This window comes from Carcharhinus amblyrhynchos, chromosome 11, assembly GCF_965287045.1.
Source record: "Carcharhinus amblyrhynchos chromosome 11, sCarAmb.v2.hapA, whole genome shotgun sequence".
Lineage (NCBI taxonomy): Eukaryota > Metazoa > Chordata > Chondrichthyes > Carcharhiniformes > Carcharhinidae > Carcharhinus > Carcharhinus amblyrhynchos.
In genome coordinates, this window is record NC_137334.1 from 23,962,433 (window position 1) to 23,979,449 (window position 17,017).

At 44.5% G+C, this 17,017-nt stretch overlaps 1 protein-coding gene across 2 annotated transcripts in view; it reads left to right on the forward strand.

The window, feature by feature from the left end:
* vps8 (VPS8 subunit of CORVET complex) overlaps positions 1–17,017 on the forward strand; it is a 599,989-nt gene that overhangs the window by 153,487 nt on the left and 429,485 nt on the right. For both annotated transcript variants that reach the window (XM_080198763.1, XM_080198764.1), the window contains exons 26-30: positions 2,518–2,637; positions 8,693–8,764; positions 11,500–11,619; positions 12,389–12,445; positions 15,321–15,403. In XM_080198763.1, coding sequence (XP_080054889.1) covers positions 2,518–2,637; positions 8,693–8,764; positions 11,500–11,619; positions 12,389–12,445; positions 15,321–15,403 — 452 coding nt within the window. The remainder of the gene's footprint in view (positions 1–2,517; positions 2,638–8,692; positions 8,765–11,499; positions 11,620–12,388; positions 12,446–15,320; positions 15,404–17,017) is intronic.

Below are 17,017 nucleotides of genomic sequence, written 5' to 3' on the forward strand. Positions count from 1 at the left end.
TGTTGGCAGACTATTCTTAAGAAGATAATTGATTTGCTGACTACATAATCCTACATCCATTTCTAGAGCCAGATTTTTAGCACAACCCTCAGTGTGTGATTTGTAAATATGAAACCAGAAACTGCTTTATCTTCAGTTTGCACGTTTGGAAGGTGCATGCTGAATATTAAATGAAGCCTGTATTGCAGAATAATTTTATTTTCAAGTTTAATGACAACAACTTTCAATGTTCTTCTGTCAACACTGATTTACATTCCTATAAATGTTTTTTTCCTATAAATGGAAATTCTTTGCTGAAATTTTTTTTTCAGGTCATACCTTCCCTGTGCAAGAATTTTTTTTTCAGGTCATACTTTCCCTGTGCATGAAACATGCCTGCTTCACTTTGTTACCTTAGTTTCCCTTCCAATCTTAAGACTTCAACTTCGGTGTTTCTTACAACCCACTGAACCTTTTTTTAGCTTTCCCCAGGATTACGTGATAATTAGTTTGTAAGATCTCTCCCCAACGCTTCATGCTAAGTACAGCACGTTTGGCTGCAAACGTGTGATTTTTAATCAAATTTGAGCAGAAACTGTACTTGTTAACTGGTCAATCTTTTAAAAAATTCACTGTAATGTGACTTTGAGAAAAGGCCTGAATGTGCTTCTCCTTTTCAATTGTTTTTAGCATTCCTTGTTTTCACATGTTCTCCTTAATGCCACATTCTCTATCATTGTCTCCTGAGTGAATTTAACTTAAAAAGAACATTGCTCATTTAATCGTGGAAGGCCAGTTGGAGGATAGTACAAGAGCTAATCTTCACTCAGTCTTCCAACTATTTACAGAGTGAAACATTACACATTCCAACTCAATCACATCACTGTATCAGTAAACATCTCACTTGTCTTACTTCTGAGCTTCTGGGGATTCCGTAAATGTCTAAGTTTTGCATGTTTATTGATGTCTTTTCTTTTACTTCACCGGTGATTCGGTCCGCCTTGTTGTCCAACAAGGGGCATATACACGGTGGGTCGTGCGAGGGCTGCTCTTGGATGTTGCTTTGAGGGTTGCCTACTGCTTCACATCGTTAGTGTATGCTTAAACTGGACCATCTGACGGGCAACATGACAGCTCAGTGACTATCACTGTTTGTTGTGTAGATACATGGATTTGGGCCAGTGTCTGTGGGAGTTTGCACATTCTCCCTGTGATTGCGTGGGTTTTCTCCAGGTGCTCCAGTTTCCTCCCACACCCCAAAAACGTGCTCTTAAGCTAATTGGTGTAACAAATTGTCCCTAAGTTAGTCTTCCCTCAATCTTCCCCAATAGGCGTAGACAAAGGTCATAAGTAGGGGAGGGCACTCATAATGTTAAAATGGCGGCGCAGGCTCATTGGGCCAAAGGGCCTGTTTCCCATGCTGTGTTGTTCTTTGTTCTATGTTCTTTGTCTCTCTGTATGCTCAAGTGGAACCCCAATGCATGCCCTCCACTTGCATATAATTAAGTACAATTGATATACAATTGACACCCATTAGCTGCCAGCTTCAGGAATGAAATGCGAATGCTGCATATTAACTGGAGCATCTCATCCTGTTTTGGGATTGGATTGGCCTTGCAGGCAGTAAATGTATTCTGTTTCCTGTAAGAAGTGCTGAATATGAAATAGTGCAACCTCTGACTGCAAGCTGAAGTGATTGCTTCTAATTTCAAGTTACAGAGCACAGAAGTGGTCATGCTAGTAAATAATAACCTGTGAAGATGATGGCTGTTTGGCAATGCACCATTGCAGTTGCACATCTTTCGCTTATAATGATTTAGAGTCACCCCATTTCCTCCACTGCTACTGAAACTGATCTAGGGCTGTATGTGCTGAGCAGGAAAATGAGCTATTTTTGATACTGTCTTTGACAATCTGCTGCAAGATTTACTAAGTATTCTGTGCTTCAGCCAGAACAATTATAACACCAGCCATTAGCTGGGACTTCATACAGAACGTTCCCCTGTTCCATTTTTGGAGCAGCATCCCTTTGTTTGAGAATAAAAACCCTTTTATGTAGCATCTGCATGAAAGTGCAGCTGAATCATAGAATCCCTACAGTGCAGAAGGAGGCCATTCGGCCCATCATGTCTGTATCAACTCTCCGACAGAGCATCTTACCCAAACCTATTCCCTGCCCTATCCACATAACCACGCATATTTACCCTGCTAATCTTCGCTAACCTACATATCTTTGGACACTAAGGAGCAATTTAACATGGCCAATCCACCTAGCCTGCACACCTTTGGACACAAAGGGAAATTTTAGCATGACTAATCCACCTAACCTGCACATCTTTGGAGTGTTGGAGGAAACCCACGCAGACATGGGGAGAACATGCAAACTCCACACATGGTGACCTGAGGCCAGAATTGAACCCAGGTCCCTGGTGCTGTGAGGCAACTGTGCCACAGTACCGCCTAGGATGGAACAATGCTGCTAATTCACACCTCTTTCATATGTGTGCTTTCTCATTTGTGCTTTTGGTTTGATTTCAGGTCTTTGAATTTCTGATCCGCCTGCATTCCACTGACGTAGCTTCTGATGAAGAGCTGTATCCGCAGATCAGAACTCTGCTTCACTTCGACACACGAGAGTTTCTCAATGTATTGGCGCTGGTAAGATACCTTTATTTTTGTCAATCTTACTCATAGTCTCATTAAAAGTGTTCAAATATTGTCCATGACCTTCGCTTGCTCAGTAAGTAAGTTTATATTCCACCAAGCCCATGAGGAGATCTATGATGGTTCCCCCCTTGGCCTTTGTGACTATCATAACTGGATTCAACTTGGCTCAGTTTAGACCCGTTATTGTTATAAAGCATACTGTTGTTTCTATACTGCTATAATATATGTATTGCTCAGTTGGAGAAAGTGATTTCCAATCAGAGGAGCTCGTGCAGCTCAGTGTTAAAACACTTGTTCAATAAAAATGAGCTTGTTTGCCCATTAGATTTTGTGGTTTGGTCTTCTGGGATTTTTAATAGAGGGAATTGTTGCTTGTGGAATAATCTCGGTATGAGTGTTTTTCCAACACTGAGAAAACTCTACTTCAAGTTCAAGTCTGGGAACACCGCAGCTCTCCAGGAAAGAGCAACCCTCTGGTGTCTCTCACAACCTTTGAGCAAAGGAATGAAAGGAGCCACTGGCTTTGTTTCCTTACATATTTGTCAGGCCTGAAATTCCTGAAGGGTCAACTGATGTGAGGGGAATCATAGAATCCTGGAATCCCTACAGTGCAGAAGGAGGCCATTCAGTCCATCGAGTCTGCACCAACCACAATCCCACCCAGCCCTAGTGCCACAGCGTCATGCATTTGCCCTGCTAATCCCCCTGACACTAGGATCAATTTATCACGGCCAATCAACCTAACCATTGTGTCACCGTGTCACCCTTCGGGGTGAATCGAAAGACTCTCTATTGGCTTAGTTATCGTCCTATTCTTCTGGTTAGGCAGAATAATACAGCTCCTGAGCTTTACATTGAAGCAGCAAAGTCAGAATGTGCAAATAAAGCAAGGTTGCACCCAAATCAAATGACTAATTAGTCTGAAATCAGGTGCCGTCTGTCAAAGAGCGTTCCAAACCTCTGCCATCCTTTTTGCGTGGTTGTCTAGTTGTCTAATTTTACTCTGGATCTAACTTATTGATGACGTCTTTAGACGTCCCAACCGATGGAAATAGGTTCGATAGAGCGAACCTGAGTCCCTCTTAATGTCTTGAAAACTTGGATCATATCAGTCCCAAGTCTTCTAAATTCCAGAGATTACAACCCTTGTGTGTATAATCTCACCTTGAGCTTTTTATTTCAAAAATATACTTTATTCTTAAAAAACTCTCACAATAAACCATTGTAAACCGACATATCTAAAAATTATAAACAGTGCAGAAAAGTATCATTTCTGCCATCCTATACAATACTTACTTACACAAAATTACAATTATTACATTTCAAAACTTAAAACTATGTACCTACGTCAGATTTTACTGTGTGCTGTTATTTTTCCGTTTCACACACAGTTATGCAGACCAAGGGTATTCTGCAGTAACCGAGCCTTCGGTCTGCCTCGGTTGAAAGGTTTTACACGGTGGCCTTTCCTCATTGTGCCTTTGCGGCGGTTGCCCCAAGTTTCAGCGTGTCCCTCAGCATGTAACCCTGGACCTTGGAATGCGCCAATCTGCAACACTCGGTTGAGAATAATTCTTTCAACTGGAAGATCAGCAAGTTTCGGGTGGACCAAAATGTGTCCTTCACCGAGTTGATGACCCTCCAGCAGCAGTTGATATTTGTCTCGGTGTACGTCCCCAGGAACAGCCCGTAGAGCACAGAGTCCTGCGTCACCGAGCTGCTCGGGACGAACCTCGACAAATATCACTGCATCTCACTCCAGATCATCTTTGCAAAGGTACATTCCACAAGGAGGTGTATGATCATCTCATCACCCCTGCAGCCACTTCGAGGGCAGCGTGTGGCGATGTTGAGACCTCGAGCGTGCATAAAGGATCTAACGGGGAGTGCCCTTCTCACCACCGGCCAAGCCAGGTCTTGGTGCTTGTTTGAGAGTTCTGGTGATGAGGCATTCTACCAGATGACATTGCCAGTCTGCTCAGGGAACCATCCGACAGGATCCGCCATCTCCTTTTCTCTCAGGGCCTCGAGGACGTTACGCACTGGCCATTGCTTGATCGCCATGTGGTCAAAGGTGTGTTTGCAGAAAAATTTCTCCACGAAGGACAGGTGCTGCAGTATGGTCCAACTACTTGGAGCATTCCGCGGCAGTGTAGCCAGACCCATCCTCCACAATACTCGGGACAGGTAGAACCTCAAAACGTAGCGGCACTTGCTGTTAGTGTACCAAGGATCTATGCACAGCTTGATGCAGCCACAAACAAAGGTGGCCATTAGGATGAGGGTGGCGTTGGGAATGTTTTTCCCTCCATTCGCTGGAGATTTGTGCATCGCTTCCCTCCAGACACGATCCATCTTTGATCTCCAGATAAATTTGAAGATGGCCTGTGTCACTGCTGCTGCACAGATTTGAGAATAGGCCACACTGCGCCACGGACAGCACCTCACATCGGATTGCCAGGTTTTCTCTGGTGATAGAGAGAGAGTGTTGCCCCCAGAAGCCCAATTTTTGCCTGGCTTTGGTGATGCGCTGTTCCCAGTTTTTGACACATGCCCCTGCCACTCCAAACCATATCCCCAGCACCTTAAGGTAATCTGCCCTGACAGTGAAGGGGGCAAGGGATCTATCAGCCCAGTTCCCAAAATACATGGCCTCGCTCTTGCCCTGGTTGACTTTGGCTCCTGAGGCCAGCTCAAACTGCTCACAGACTTGGAGGAGCCTGCGAACAGACGAGGGGTCCGAGCAGAAGACAGCCACATCATCCATGTACAGGGAAGCTTTGACCTGCGTACCTCCGCTGCCTGGGATTGTAATCCCTTTTATGCCTGGGTTGCTTCTGAGGGCCTCGGCAAAGGGGTCAATGCAACACACAAAAAGGACGAATCTCACCTTGATATTTACCCCTTGGAATCCAGTTATCATTCTGGTGAATCTATGCTATACCCTGTTCTAAAGCTGATATTATATCCTTTCTAATGCATGCTGTCTAGGGCTCCTCATGTTAACTCCAGGTGCAGTCTAACCAGGGCTTTGCTTTTGCTCCCCTGTATTTCAGTCCGCTGAGGTATGAACCTCTGCATTCCATTAGCTTTTCCAATCATTACCTGTAAATAACCTTATTCTAATACATCAGCATCTTGTACTCATGCTGGAATGGGGCTTGGGGGCTGTTGACTGTACCTGTAGTTTCTTCAGTGCGAGAGAGGCATAGCACCACAGTGCAGTTAGTTCCTGCAAGGGGAATGAAAAATCCTCCATTTAAGATGGAGATTAGAAGAATATTTTTCTCTCTGAGGATAGTAAATCTTTAAACCTCACTTCCCCAGACAGTGGTGTAGCAGGATCAATGAATATTTTTAAGGCAGAATATTTTTTGCAGTATTTTAAGTTGTGACTAATAGATTTGTATATTCCAATTTCATTGCAATTTACTATTTAGCTTTCCACATTAACTTTTCGTTTCGAAACTCTTTCCCTCAATAGTTGCCAAGTAAATAATTTTTATGCAAGGATTGAAACATGAAGTTAAGCATGGCCTTTAAGCAGATGGGGGATTAGTTTCACTTTGACGGCAGTCAGTGCACCTCTGTTGACTAAATGCCAAACATCTTGCTAATTGTACCACTGTAATTACGCCTAAGTACATATTGTTGTGTAGTGATGCTAATGTGACAGAATGCTAATTTAGAAAAATAAAGCAAGTTAAGATGTTACAAGGGACTTGAAATGTTTTAAAATTATTTCATGCCTCATTGCCTTATGAAACATTAAAGTTGAAATTATGCCATGTGCTTAATAAACACAAAAGTGATTGATTGATTCCCAATAAATAAATGAACCCACCAAAACGATCCATCAACTTGTAAATGTTGTCAAGCATCCAAACCATATAATCCACTGAGTTGGTGTGTGTATTGACAGCTACTGATGACAATACAATCTGAATTGATGGCTTGAGGTGTTTTGGGATGTCCTTTAGCTTGTGACAAAGTATTACAAATTTCCTGTCTGTCTTAGATGCGCTCTCAGATTCAGTAATGCCGGTTACTCCAGTAAGTACACGGCACATCTTGTGCACATTTAGATGTGTAGCCATGCTCACCAGTATCTAACCGTATGATGGCAGGACCTTCTGGCGTAAGTGTAAGGTTCCCCTACATTTCTAACTGAATACTGTGGAGTTATTTTCACCTTTTGACCAATCTCAGACCAGCCACGCCTCATCCAGCTCTCCTGAATGCTTTTTGCATTGATTTCTCAGTTCTTGCCATTATCTGATGTCCTTCCAGAGATGGAAAGAAATCCCATAACACCAGTTTAAAGTCCAAACAGGTTTATTTGGAGCAAAAACCGCAAGCCTTTGGGACAGCCTGTCCCTTCGTCAGGTGGCTGGGAGTTCTGATCATAAAAAGGACACAGACACAAACTCAATTTACATGCATTATGCGCATCATGATTTCCAAAGATGGCAAGAAAAATCTGATAGGGAGATGAGGCTAGTGTGACACATGTTAGATAACCTGAAACATAGAATCTTGGAATTCTGCAGGGCAGAAGGAGGCAATTCAGACCATCAAATCTGCACCAACCACAATCCCACCCAGGCCTATCCTCAAAACCCCATGCGTTTACCCTAGCTAATCCCCCTGACACTAAGGGGCAGTTTAGCATGGCCAATCCATTCCACCTGCACATCTTTGGCGTGTGGGCTGAAACCGGAGCACCTAGAGGAAACCCATGTAGATAAGGGGAAAACATGCAAACTCCTCACAGACAGTGATCCAAGCCAGGAAACAAATCTGGCACTGTAAAGCAGCAGTGCTAACCACATGGACAGGATTGTGATAATTTTCTGTTTTCCAGCGAGCTTTTCTCCTGAATGGTGTTACAAATCGAACGATAGACATGAAAAGCAAGGCTGATTTTATTCAGTTGTTACAAAGGCAGGTCAGCGCCTTTCACGCATTGGTGCAGATTTGATGGGCTGAAGGGCCTCTTCTGTACTGTAGTACTCTGTGATTCTGTGATTAAAGAGTATACTTTTAAACTATTGAATCATAGAATCCTACAGTACAGAAAGAGGCCCTTCGGCCCATCGAGTCTGCACCGAACACAATCCCACCCAGGCCCTATCCCCATATCCCTACATGTTATACCCACTAATCCCTCTAACCTCCACTACACTGGACACTAAGGGAGAATTTCTGAGCATGGCCAATCAACCTAACCTGCATGTCTTTGGACTGTGGGAGGAAACCGGAGCACCCGGAGGAAACCCACGCAGACACAAGGAGAATGTGCAAACTCCACACAGACAGTGATGTTAACATTTGGGTGCATATTTAGGATTTGCTTTGAAATGTTTGGATTTTTTATTAAAGGAACACCTCTCCGAGCTCACAACAGTGTAATTTACTGACATCCTGATTTGCATTTGATTCTATTAAAGGTGGGATATTTTGCTTCAAACGATCTGAATTGGATAGGCATAGCGAGCAAGTGCTTGTTATATATTTACGGAGCAACTCAAAAATGCATTCAGGATATAGTGTTTAAAAAAAACAATAACTTGAGGACCTGTACATGCAATCATAGGATGCTCAGATTGTTGTAGATAGTGATTATTCGTGAGGGGGTTCCATTGTGCATCGGTCACTTTAACTAAAAATGTTATTTTAAAGCAGATCAACTGCTTTCCAATTTTATTTGAAAGTGAAGTAAAATTGTTGCTGTTTATTTTGTCCTCCAAATTTGTAAGCAACAATGGCTTGGCTTCATCTGATTGGAAAAGCTGGCATAACCTGTCTTTGCAATTTTATGGTTTTTGCTTCTATCAATTATGGAGCAGTGTTGATAGCTGGGGATGTCTGCCACTCGGACATTTTCCCTTCCAGATGTGATGACAAATTCTTGAAACAAAGTAATCGTAATGAAGGAAAGATTACTTTTCTCTTGTGTCTTCTCCCAAAAATCTCCAAATATTCAAGTTGATGTGTGACCAATTCATTTCAGTGAAGCCTCAATGATGTTTCTTGTTGTAAATAGACATTTGAAGACTTCAGGAATGATAAACAAGCGGTGGAACATCAGCAGAGGATTGTGGACATTTTGCTCACAGTAAGAATTTGACAAAATCACTGCACAGCTCCCTCAGAGTTTAGCTTTGTGTTAATAGGGTAAATTATCATTCCATTTTAACAGGGTTGAGTTGTTTCCGTCAAGCGAAATGATCTTAAATTTCATTACTACTGTAAATGGAGGACCAGAACAGAAATTTCTGCTAAATTATTTCACTCAAAAAGCTTCAAGTAAAGATGAAAGATGATTCTGTGCTGCTTCATGTCATTTCCCCTCTCTCTGCCACTTATATCCTTTAAACTGTCTTTTTCACCTTTGGCTAACATTTCTAACATGTAAAATGAGGTTTCTAATGCAGTAAGAATAAATGCATTAATATTTGCGCAATAACAAGATTAAATTTAAATTTATTTTTGCTCCCTCAAGTACTTTTTCTTTAAAGTTTTATTTGATGGCATGATCCTCTCTGAAGCACTTTGGTTTGTAGTTAACTTTCCCAGCAGCTTTTGCTGTGAATATGTAATCCCCTGGATGTCACAGTCTGAGCAAGTCAGGGCAGCAGCATTCCTCAATGTGCATCAGGATAATTAATCATTACAGTACAGAAGGCTCTTCAGATCATGAAACTCATGCCTGGTCTCTGCAGAGCACTCCAGCCTGTCCCATTCCCCAGCTTCGTACCTGTAACCCTTTAGGTTTACTCCCTTCAAGTATCCATCCAGTAACCTTTTGAGATACTTCATTACATCCGCTTCACCCACCTTGTAAGCAATGTGTTCCAGGCCATTGCTACTTGCAGTGTTGTTAAAAAAAAAGTTCTTCCTTGTTTGTTCTCTACATCCCTTAACCAAACCTTTAAATTTTAGTTGCGCAATGCTCGTACATTCAGCTAATAGGAGCAACTTCTCTTTTTCTACCTTTCCTAAATCTCAGAATATTGTACACCTCCCTCAAATCTCCCATCAGTCTCCTTTGTTGCAAGAGGAACAACCCCAACTTTGCCAATCTAACTTTGCCACTACAATCCTTCATGTTTGGTAAATCTCGTCTGTGTACCCTCTCAAACACCCTCACGTCTTTCTTAAAGCATGGTCACCAGAACTGGATGTAAGTGACCTAATCGATTAAGGTTCAGCAGAACCTCCCTGCTTCTGTACTCAATACCTGTTTATGGAGCTCAAGATCCTATTTGTTTTGCTAGGTATTCACTCAATATGTCTTCGGCACTCAGTGTATCCATATAGTAGTTTTTTTCAATCAGATGAAAGAAAAATACTGCAGGTGCTGGAAATCCGAAATATAAACAGAAAGTACTGGGAAAGTTCAGCAGGTCTGGCTGCATCTGTAGAGAGAGAAATAAAGTTAATGTTTCGAGTTGGTATGACTCCTCTTCAGAGTTGAACTGAAGGAGAAATGTGATGGATTTGACACTGTTAAAGAGAGGGGGTAGGCAGAATAGAATGTCGGCGATATGTGGAAGCTAGGAAAGATTTGACAAAGATACCAAAGACACAAGACAAAGAGAATATTAATAGTGTTAAATACTAAAGAAGATGCTAATAGTGGCAATAAACAATTAGACAGCAGAATGTGTTACTATCAGATCAAGGATCAGCACTCTGTGAAATTTAAGAACAAGTTACAGATTAGCGTTGTGGGGGGGAAGTGAGTTGGGATTTCTTTTAAGAAAGGATTTCTTTTAAGAAAGTAATCAAACTGGAGGAGAGAGTTCATGGTCTGAAATTGTTGAACTAATGTCAAGACCAGAAGATGTATTTTTTATCTTTAGCTATTATCTTCGTCATGGAATGCCGATGTTTGCTTTACTAGTGCTGCACAAAGATATCTGACAAAACCTTTTACTGAGAACTTGAAAAAGCAGCTGGCATATTTGATTCAAATCACAATAACGCTGATTGGAGTTTCTTTGTGATTCAGGCTGAAGTTTCTTTTGGTAATGTTTTGCACTCAAATTAATTTTCAAGATTACTTAATTGTTTGCCAAGGTGCATATTACAATTGTGATGTTACACTTCTCGACATGGGTTCAGTGGTTTTATTTTTGCCTTTCCTTTTTAACCCTCCTCTCCATTCCCTTACTCATTGAGTCATAAAGGCCCTTTGGCCCAACTTGTCCATACTGCCCTTTTTCTAACCCCTAACCTAGTCCCAATTGTCTTCACTTGGCTCATATCCCTCTATACCCATCTTACCCATGTAAGTGTCTAAATGCTTTATAAAAGACAAAATTATACCTGACTCTACTACTACCTCTGGCAGCTTGTTCCAGACACTCAGCACTGTCTATATGAAACAATTGCCTCTCTGGACCCTTTTGTATCTGTTTCCTCTTACTTTAAACCTATGCCCTCTAATTTTAGACTCGCCTACCTTTGGGAAAAGATATTGGCTAGCTAGCTTATCTATGCCCCTCATTATTTTATAGACCTCTATAAAATCATCCCTAAGCCTCCTACTCTCCGGGGCAAAAGTGTCCCAGTCTATTCAGCCTCTCCTTATAATTCAAACCATCACATCCCGGTGGCATCTTTTCTGCACTCTTTCTAGTTTAATAATATGCTTTCTATAATAGGCTTATTATAGAGTTATTATTCCTTTCCTTTGTGTAAGATGGAGTAATGTGTCACTGTGAAAATGTTATTTTGTGATAAGACTAAATCACAATTGTTAGAAGGCAGTGAGAGTTTTGCAGATAGCCTTTTATTTGTTTGCTGCTTTTTTCTGTGGTTGATGTTTCTGATTGCTTCCTGCAGGTGATGGTGGAGAATTCGGACTTCACGCCGTCACAGGTTGGATGCCTCTTCACCTTTTTGGCACGGCAGCTGGCAAAACCTGACAACACACTTTTTGTCAACAGGATGCTGTTTGATCAGGTAAGTTGTTCTGAGCATTGGCAAGCATCAGTATTGTATACAAAGCTGCTTGGTCTTGAACTCTTTTATCTGGGCTATCTGTCCTGTTCAGATTGCCGTAAGATCTAGGAGCAGAAGTAGGCCATTTGGCCCATCGGGTCTGCTCTGCTATTCAATGAGATCGTGACTGAGCTGATGTGATAATCCACAACTCCACTTTGCTGTCTTTATGCCCATAACCCTCGAGTCCGTTACTGATTAAAAAGCTGTCTATCTCAGTCTTGAACACGCTTAGTGACCTAGTCTCTACAGCCCTCTGCGGTAAAGAATTCCACAGATTCACTCCCCTCTGAGAGAAGAAATTCCTCCCCACCTCTGTTTCAAATGGGTAGCCCCCTTACTCTGAGATTATGTCCTCCTGCCCTAGAATCTCCCACAAGGGGAAACAACCTCTCAGCATCTACCCTGTCAACCCCCCTGAGAATCCTAAATGTACTGTGTTTCTGCATGGAATGTCAACGATTGGCAAGAGGAAGGGTCAATATGTCACATTCTGTGCCTCCCACTTTAGTTTCTGTTGTTCAACGCACAGCTTTGCTAGCCCATTGAAGATGGTTGGCATGTACAGGGGAATTTGGCGCTGTGAAAGATGTGAAAGCAAAACATCTTTCTTGACTTTCTGGACAGAGGTCGACGCTGTGCTCTTGAAAATGGGAGTGAAAATTTTAAAATAACTTTTTCAGCTCTTCCACTGAACGCACCTGGGAATGCTTGTTGATGTGTCTTCTAGGTTCTGGAATTTCTGTGCAGTCCTGATGATGAATCTCGGCATGCTGAACGGCAGCAGGTAAAAACCGTGTTGATGTGTTTGGATATTTAATTGGATTGTGCCAGAACACAATTTTCTGATTTCTGAGGCTGTGTTTGAATTTCCCAGTGATCCATTCATTCATTGGAGATGCAGTCAGCTGTGAACTGACAGCACTGGTCGTTCTCGACCTTCTGCCAAGTTCTAAAGTGGGTCAGCTAAAACCTTATCTAATCTCAGAAAGTGATCTTAAAATTTGGAAAATCACGGAATTGTCGAATCCCTATAGTGCAAAGGGATCAGTATCTTACCCTGGCTCACATCTTCCCACCCCTCTCCCCCACACTCCCCCCCCCCCCCCCCCCCCCACCCCACCCCACTCTCACCCTCACTCCCCCCCCCCCCCACTCTCACCCTCAGCCCCCCCACTCCCCCACCCTCCCCTCCCCACCTCACCCGCCCCACCCTCCCCACCTCACCCGCCCCACCCTCCCCACCTCACCCGCCCCACCCTCCCCACCTCACCCGCCCCACCCTCCCCACCTCACCCGCCCCACCCTCCCCACCTCACCCGCCCCACCCTCCCCACCTCACCCGCCCCACCCTCCCCACCTCACCCGCCCCACCCTCCCCACCTCACCCGCCCCACCCTCCCCACCTCACCCGCCCCACCCTCCCCACCTCACCCGCCCCACCCTCCCCACCTCACCCGCCCCACCCTCCCCACCTCACCCGCCCCACCCTCCCCACCTCACCCGCCCCACCCTCCCCACCTCACCCGCCCCACCCCCACCACCTTTCCACCACCTCACCCTCTCCACCACCTCACCCTCTCCACCACCTCACCCTCTCCACCACCTCACCCTCTCCACCACCTCACCCTCTCCACCACCTCACCCTCTCCACCACCTCACCCTCTCCACCACCTCACCCTCTCCACCACCTCACCCTCTCCACCACCTCACCCTCTCCACCACCTCACCCTCTCCACCACCTCACCCTCTCCACCACCTCACCCTCTCCACCACCTCACCCTCTCCACCACCTCACCCTCTCCACCACCTCACCCTCTCCACCACCTCACCCTCTCCACCACCTCACCCTCTCCACCACCTCACCCTCTCCACCACCTCACCCTCTCCACCACCTCACCCTCTCCACCACCTCACCCTCTCCACCACCTCACCCTCTCCACCACCTCACCCTCTCCACCACCTCACCCTCTCCACCACCTCACCCTCTCCACCACCTCACCCTCTCCACCACCTCACCCTCTCCACCACCTCACCCTCTCCACCACCTCACCCTCTCCACCACCTCACCCTCTCCACCACCTCACCCTCTCCACCACCTCACCCTCTCCACCACCTCACCCTCTCCACCACCTCACCCTCTCCACCACCTCACCCTCTCCACCACCTCACCCTCTCCACCACCTCACCCTCTCCACCACCTCACCCTCTCCACCACCTCACCCTCTCCACCACCTCACCCTCTCCACCACCTCACCCTCTCCACCACCTCACCCTCTCCACCACCTCACCCTCTCCACCACCTCACCCTCTCCACCACCTCACCCTCTCCACCACCTCACCCTCTCCACCACCTCACCCTCTCCACCACCTCACCCTCTCCACCACCTCACCCTCTCCACCACCTCACCCTCTCCACCACCTCACCCTCTCCACCACCTCACCCTCTCCACCACCTCACCCTCTCCACCACCTCACCCTCTCCACCACCTCACCCTCTCCACCACCTCACCCTCTCCACCACCTCACCCTCTCCACCACCTCACCCTCTCCACCACCTCACCCTCTCCACCACCTCACCCTCTCCACCACCTCACCCTCTCCACCACCTCACCCTCTCCACCACCTCACCCTCTCCACCACCTCACCCTCTCCACCACCTCACCCCCCAGCCCACCAATTCCCTAGCGTAAGTGCGGCTGGAAAATCCCACCCCATATCTTTGGATAAAGTTGACCAGGGGCAGCAGCATGTAGGTTAAGAAGAGGAGGGTGGGGGAGGCACGCATATCTCATTTGGAAGCTCCGAATTCAACACATAAAAGAACAGCATAACAGCCTTGAAGTGGATTGGTGTTGTTCGTCCATCGTCATCGATGAGGACCTCAACACCATTAATCATTTTGAGGCTGGTTGCGGTGTGTCCGAAGACGACTGATCAGGCCAATTTGGGCAAGGAATGTTCTGGCACATATTGGACAGATTTGTGTAGGCACTATAGTTGTTGTGCTGGTGGCTCTGGACTTGTGCGCTCGCACTTAATTGTGCTTCAGCAATACACCTTGCTTCATAAGCTTGACAGCCTTTGTGGATGAGGCAGTGCCAGGTTGGGCAGTTTTGTGCCAGCATTTCCCAGATGGTCGTGTCTATGTCAAGTGACTTCAGGGAGGCCTTGAGTGCGTCTTTGAAACATTTCTTCTGCCCTCTTCCAGCAGAGAGTTCCCCAAAAAGGAGCTGCTTGGGTATGCGCTCGTCTGACATAAGGATGACATGACCTGCCCACCAGGTCTGCACTCTCATAAGCAATGTGTGGACTGATGGTAGACTTGCTGTAGAGAGAGCTTCAGTGTCTGGTACTTTGTTTTGCCATCTGAAGCGTAATATTCTGCAAAGACAAGTCATGTGGAAATGATTGAGCTGTCTTGCGTGCCTTCAATACATAGTCCACGTTTCACAGGCATACAGGAGGGTAGTGAGTACTGCGGTGCTGTAGACCTTCAGTGAAGAGGATTAAACGTTCAGTGTACAGCCTTTATTAAAAATGTTCAGTGGCAGAGACAGCCGGTGATAAATAAAGGAACGTATGAATGCGCCAAAGATATAACCTGCAGTTTTATTATTTATTTCCCTAACAAAAGCTTTTCTATTTTGGTTGCTCTGTAGGTCCTTCTGGAGTTGCTTCAAGCTGGGGGAATTGTACAATTTGACGAGAACAGATTGATCACAATGGCTGAGAAAGCTGCCTTGTGAGTTATGGGTTCAACTCAATTATAACCCTATTTCTTAGCAAGAAAGTTTAAACATTTATTTTTTGGCTGTGATTCGTATTTTCACTGTTAATGGGTTTGATATTTTTACCCATTTGAGGATCAAAAGATAATTTGCATATGAAATAGCTGCATTGTCAGTTGTTCCTTAGAAGTCTTTTTTTAAGATGTGCCTCAGACTCTAAAACGAGGCACATGTTTATTGTATAAACAGGACATCTCCCCAGGGAACGTCTAGCTGTTTTTGATTGGTGATAAAAGATACCATTACTCATCCTTGCCTGCAACACTTCTGAATCCTTAAACTTCCAAACTTGATTGCAATGTCTGTAACACCCCCTTTAGGGCAGTGTAAATTAGTGGGTAAATTTTTCAATTTAATTTATGATTGTAATACTAAGTACCAACAAATCTCAGTTTTCTTTAGTACTCGGGTGACATAGTCACCATGCCTTCCCACTTTGTTTCTTCACAGCTGGGAAGCTAGCGATTGAAATGAGTAAAAATTCAGAGCCCGTGCCTGTTATAGTTACACATCACAGCTAATGTTATACCTTTGTTTAAAAAGTGTGTATTACAGACTAGTTAGCCTAATCTCAGTGGTAGGAAAATTATTGGGAATCATTGAGGGGCAGGATAAATCTTCCTTTAGAAAGACATGGATTTATCAAAAGCAGTTAGCATAGATTGGTTAGGGGAAGGTTATTCTGAATTTTTAAGGTGGTAACAGAGAGGCTTGATGAGGTTTTTGCACTTTCGATGTAGTCTGTATAGATTTCAGCAAGTTTGTGATAAGGTCTCACATGACAGACTAGTGACAAAGGCAAATAGGATCCAAGGTAAATGAGCAATTTGGATGCAGAATTTGCTCAGAAGCTGTAAGCAAAGGGTTAAGTTTAATGGGTATTTATGTGACTGGAAGGTTGTATCTGGTGTGATTCCTCAGGGCTCAGTACCAAGTTCTTGCTTTATTGTGGCATAAGTCAATGATTTAAAATGGCACAAAATATAAAAACTGATAGTAAAAGTTTTTACAAATATATAAAAAGGAAAAGAGTAGCTAAAGTAAATGTTGGACCCTTAGAAGACAAGAAGGGGGATTTAATAATGGGAAACGAGGAAATGGCAGAGGCCTTAAACAAGTTTTTTGTGTCAGTCTTCACGGTAGAGGACACAAATACCTTACCGAACATTAACGGTCGTGGACTGTAGGGGGTGAGGTCCTTAAAACGATTACTATTACTAAAGAGGTAGTGCTTGGTAAACTAATGGGATTAAAGGTAGGCAAGTCCCCGGGCCCGGATAGAATGCATCCCAGGGTACTGAAAGAAATGGCACATATAACAGCAGATGCTTTAGTAGTAATTTACCAAAATTCACTGGACTCTGGGGTAGTGCCGGCTGATTGGAAAACAGCTACTGTTACGCCGCTGTTTTTTAAAAAAAAGTAGACAAAAGGCGGGTAACTACAGGCCGGTTAGCTTAACATCCGTAATTGGGAAAATGCTGGAATCCATCATTAAAGAAGAAATAGCAGGACACCTGGAAAAGAATGGTTCAGTCAAGCAGACGCAGCATGGATTCACGAAGGAA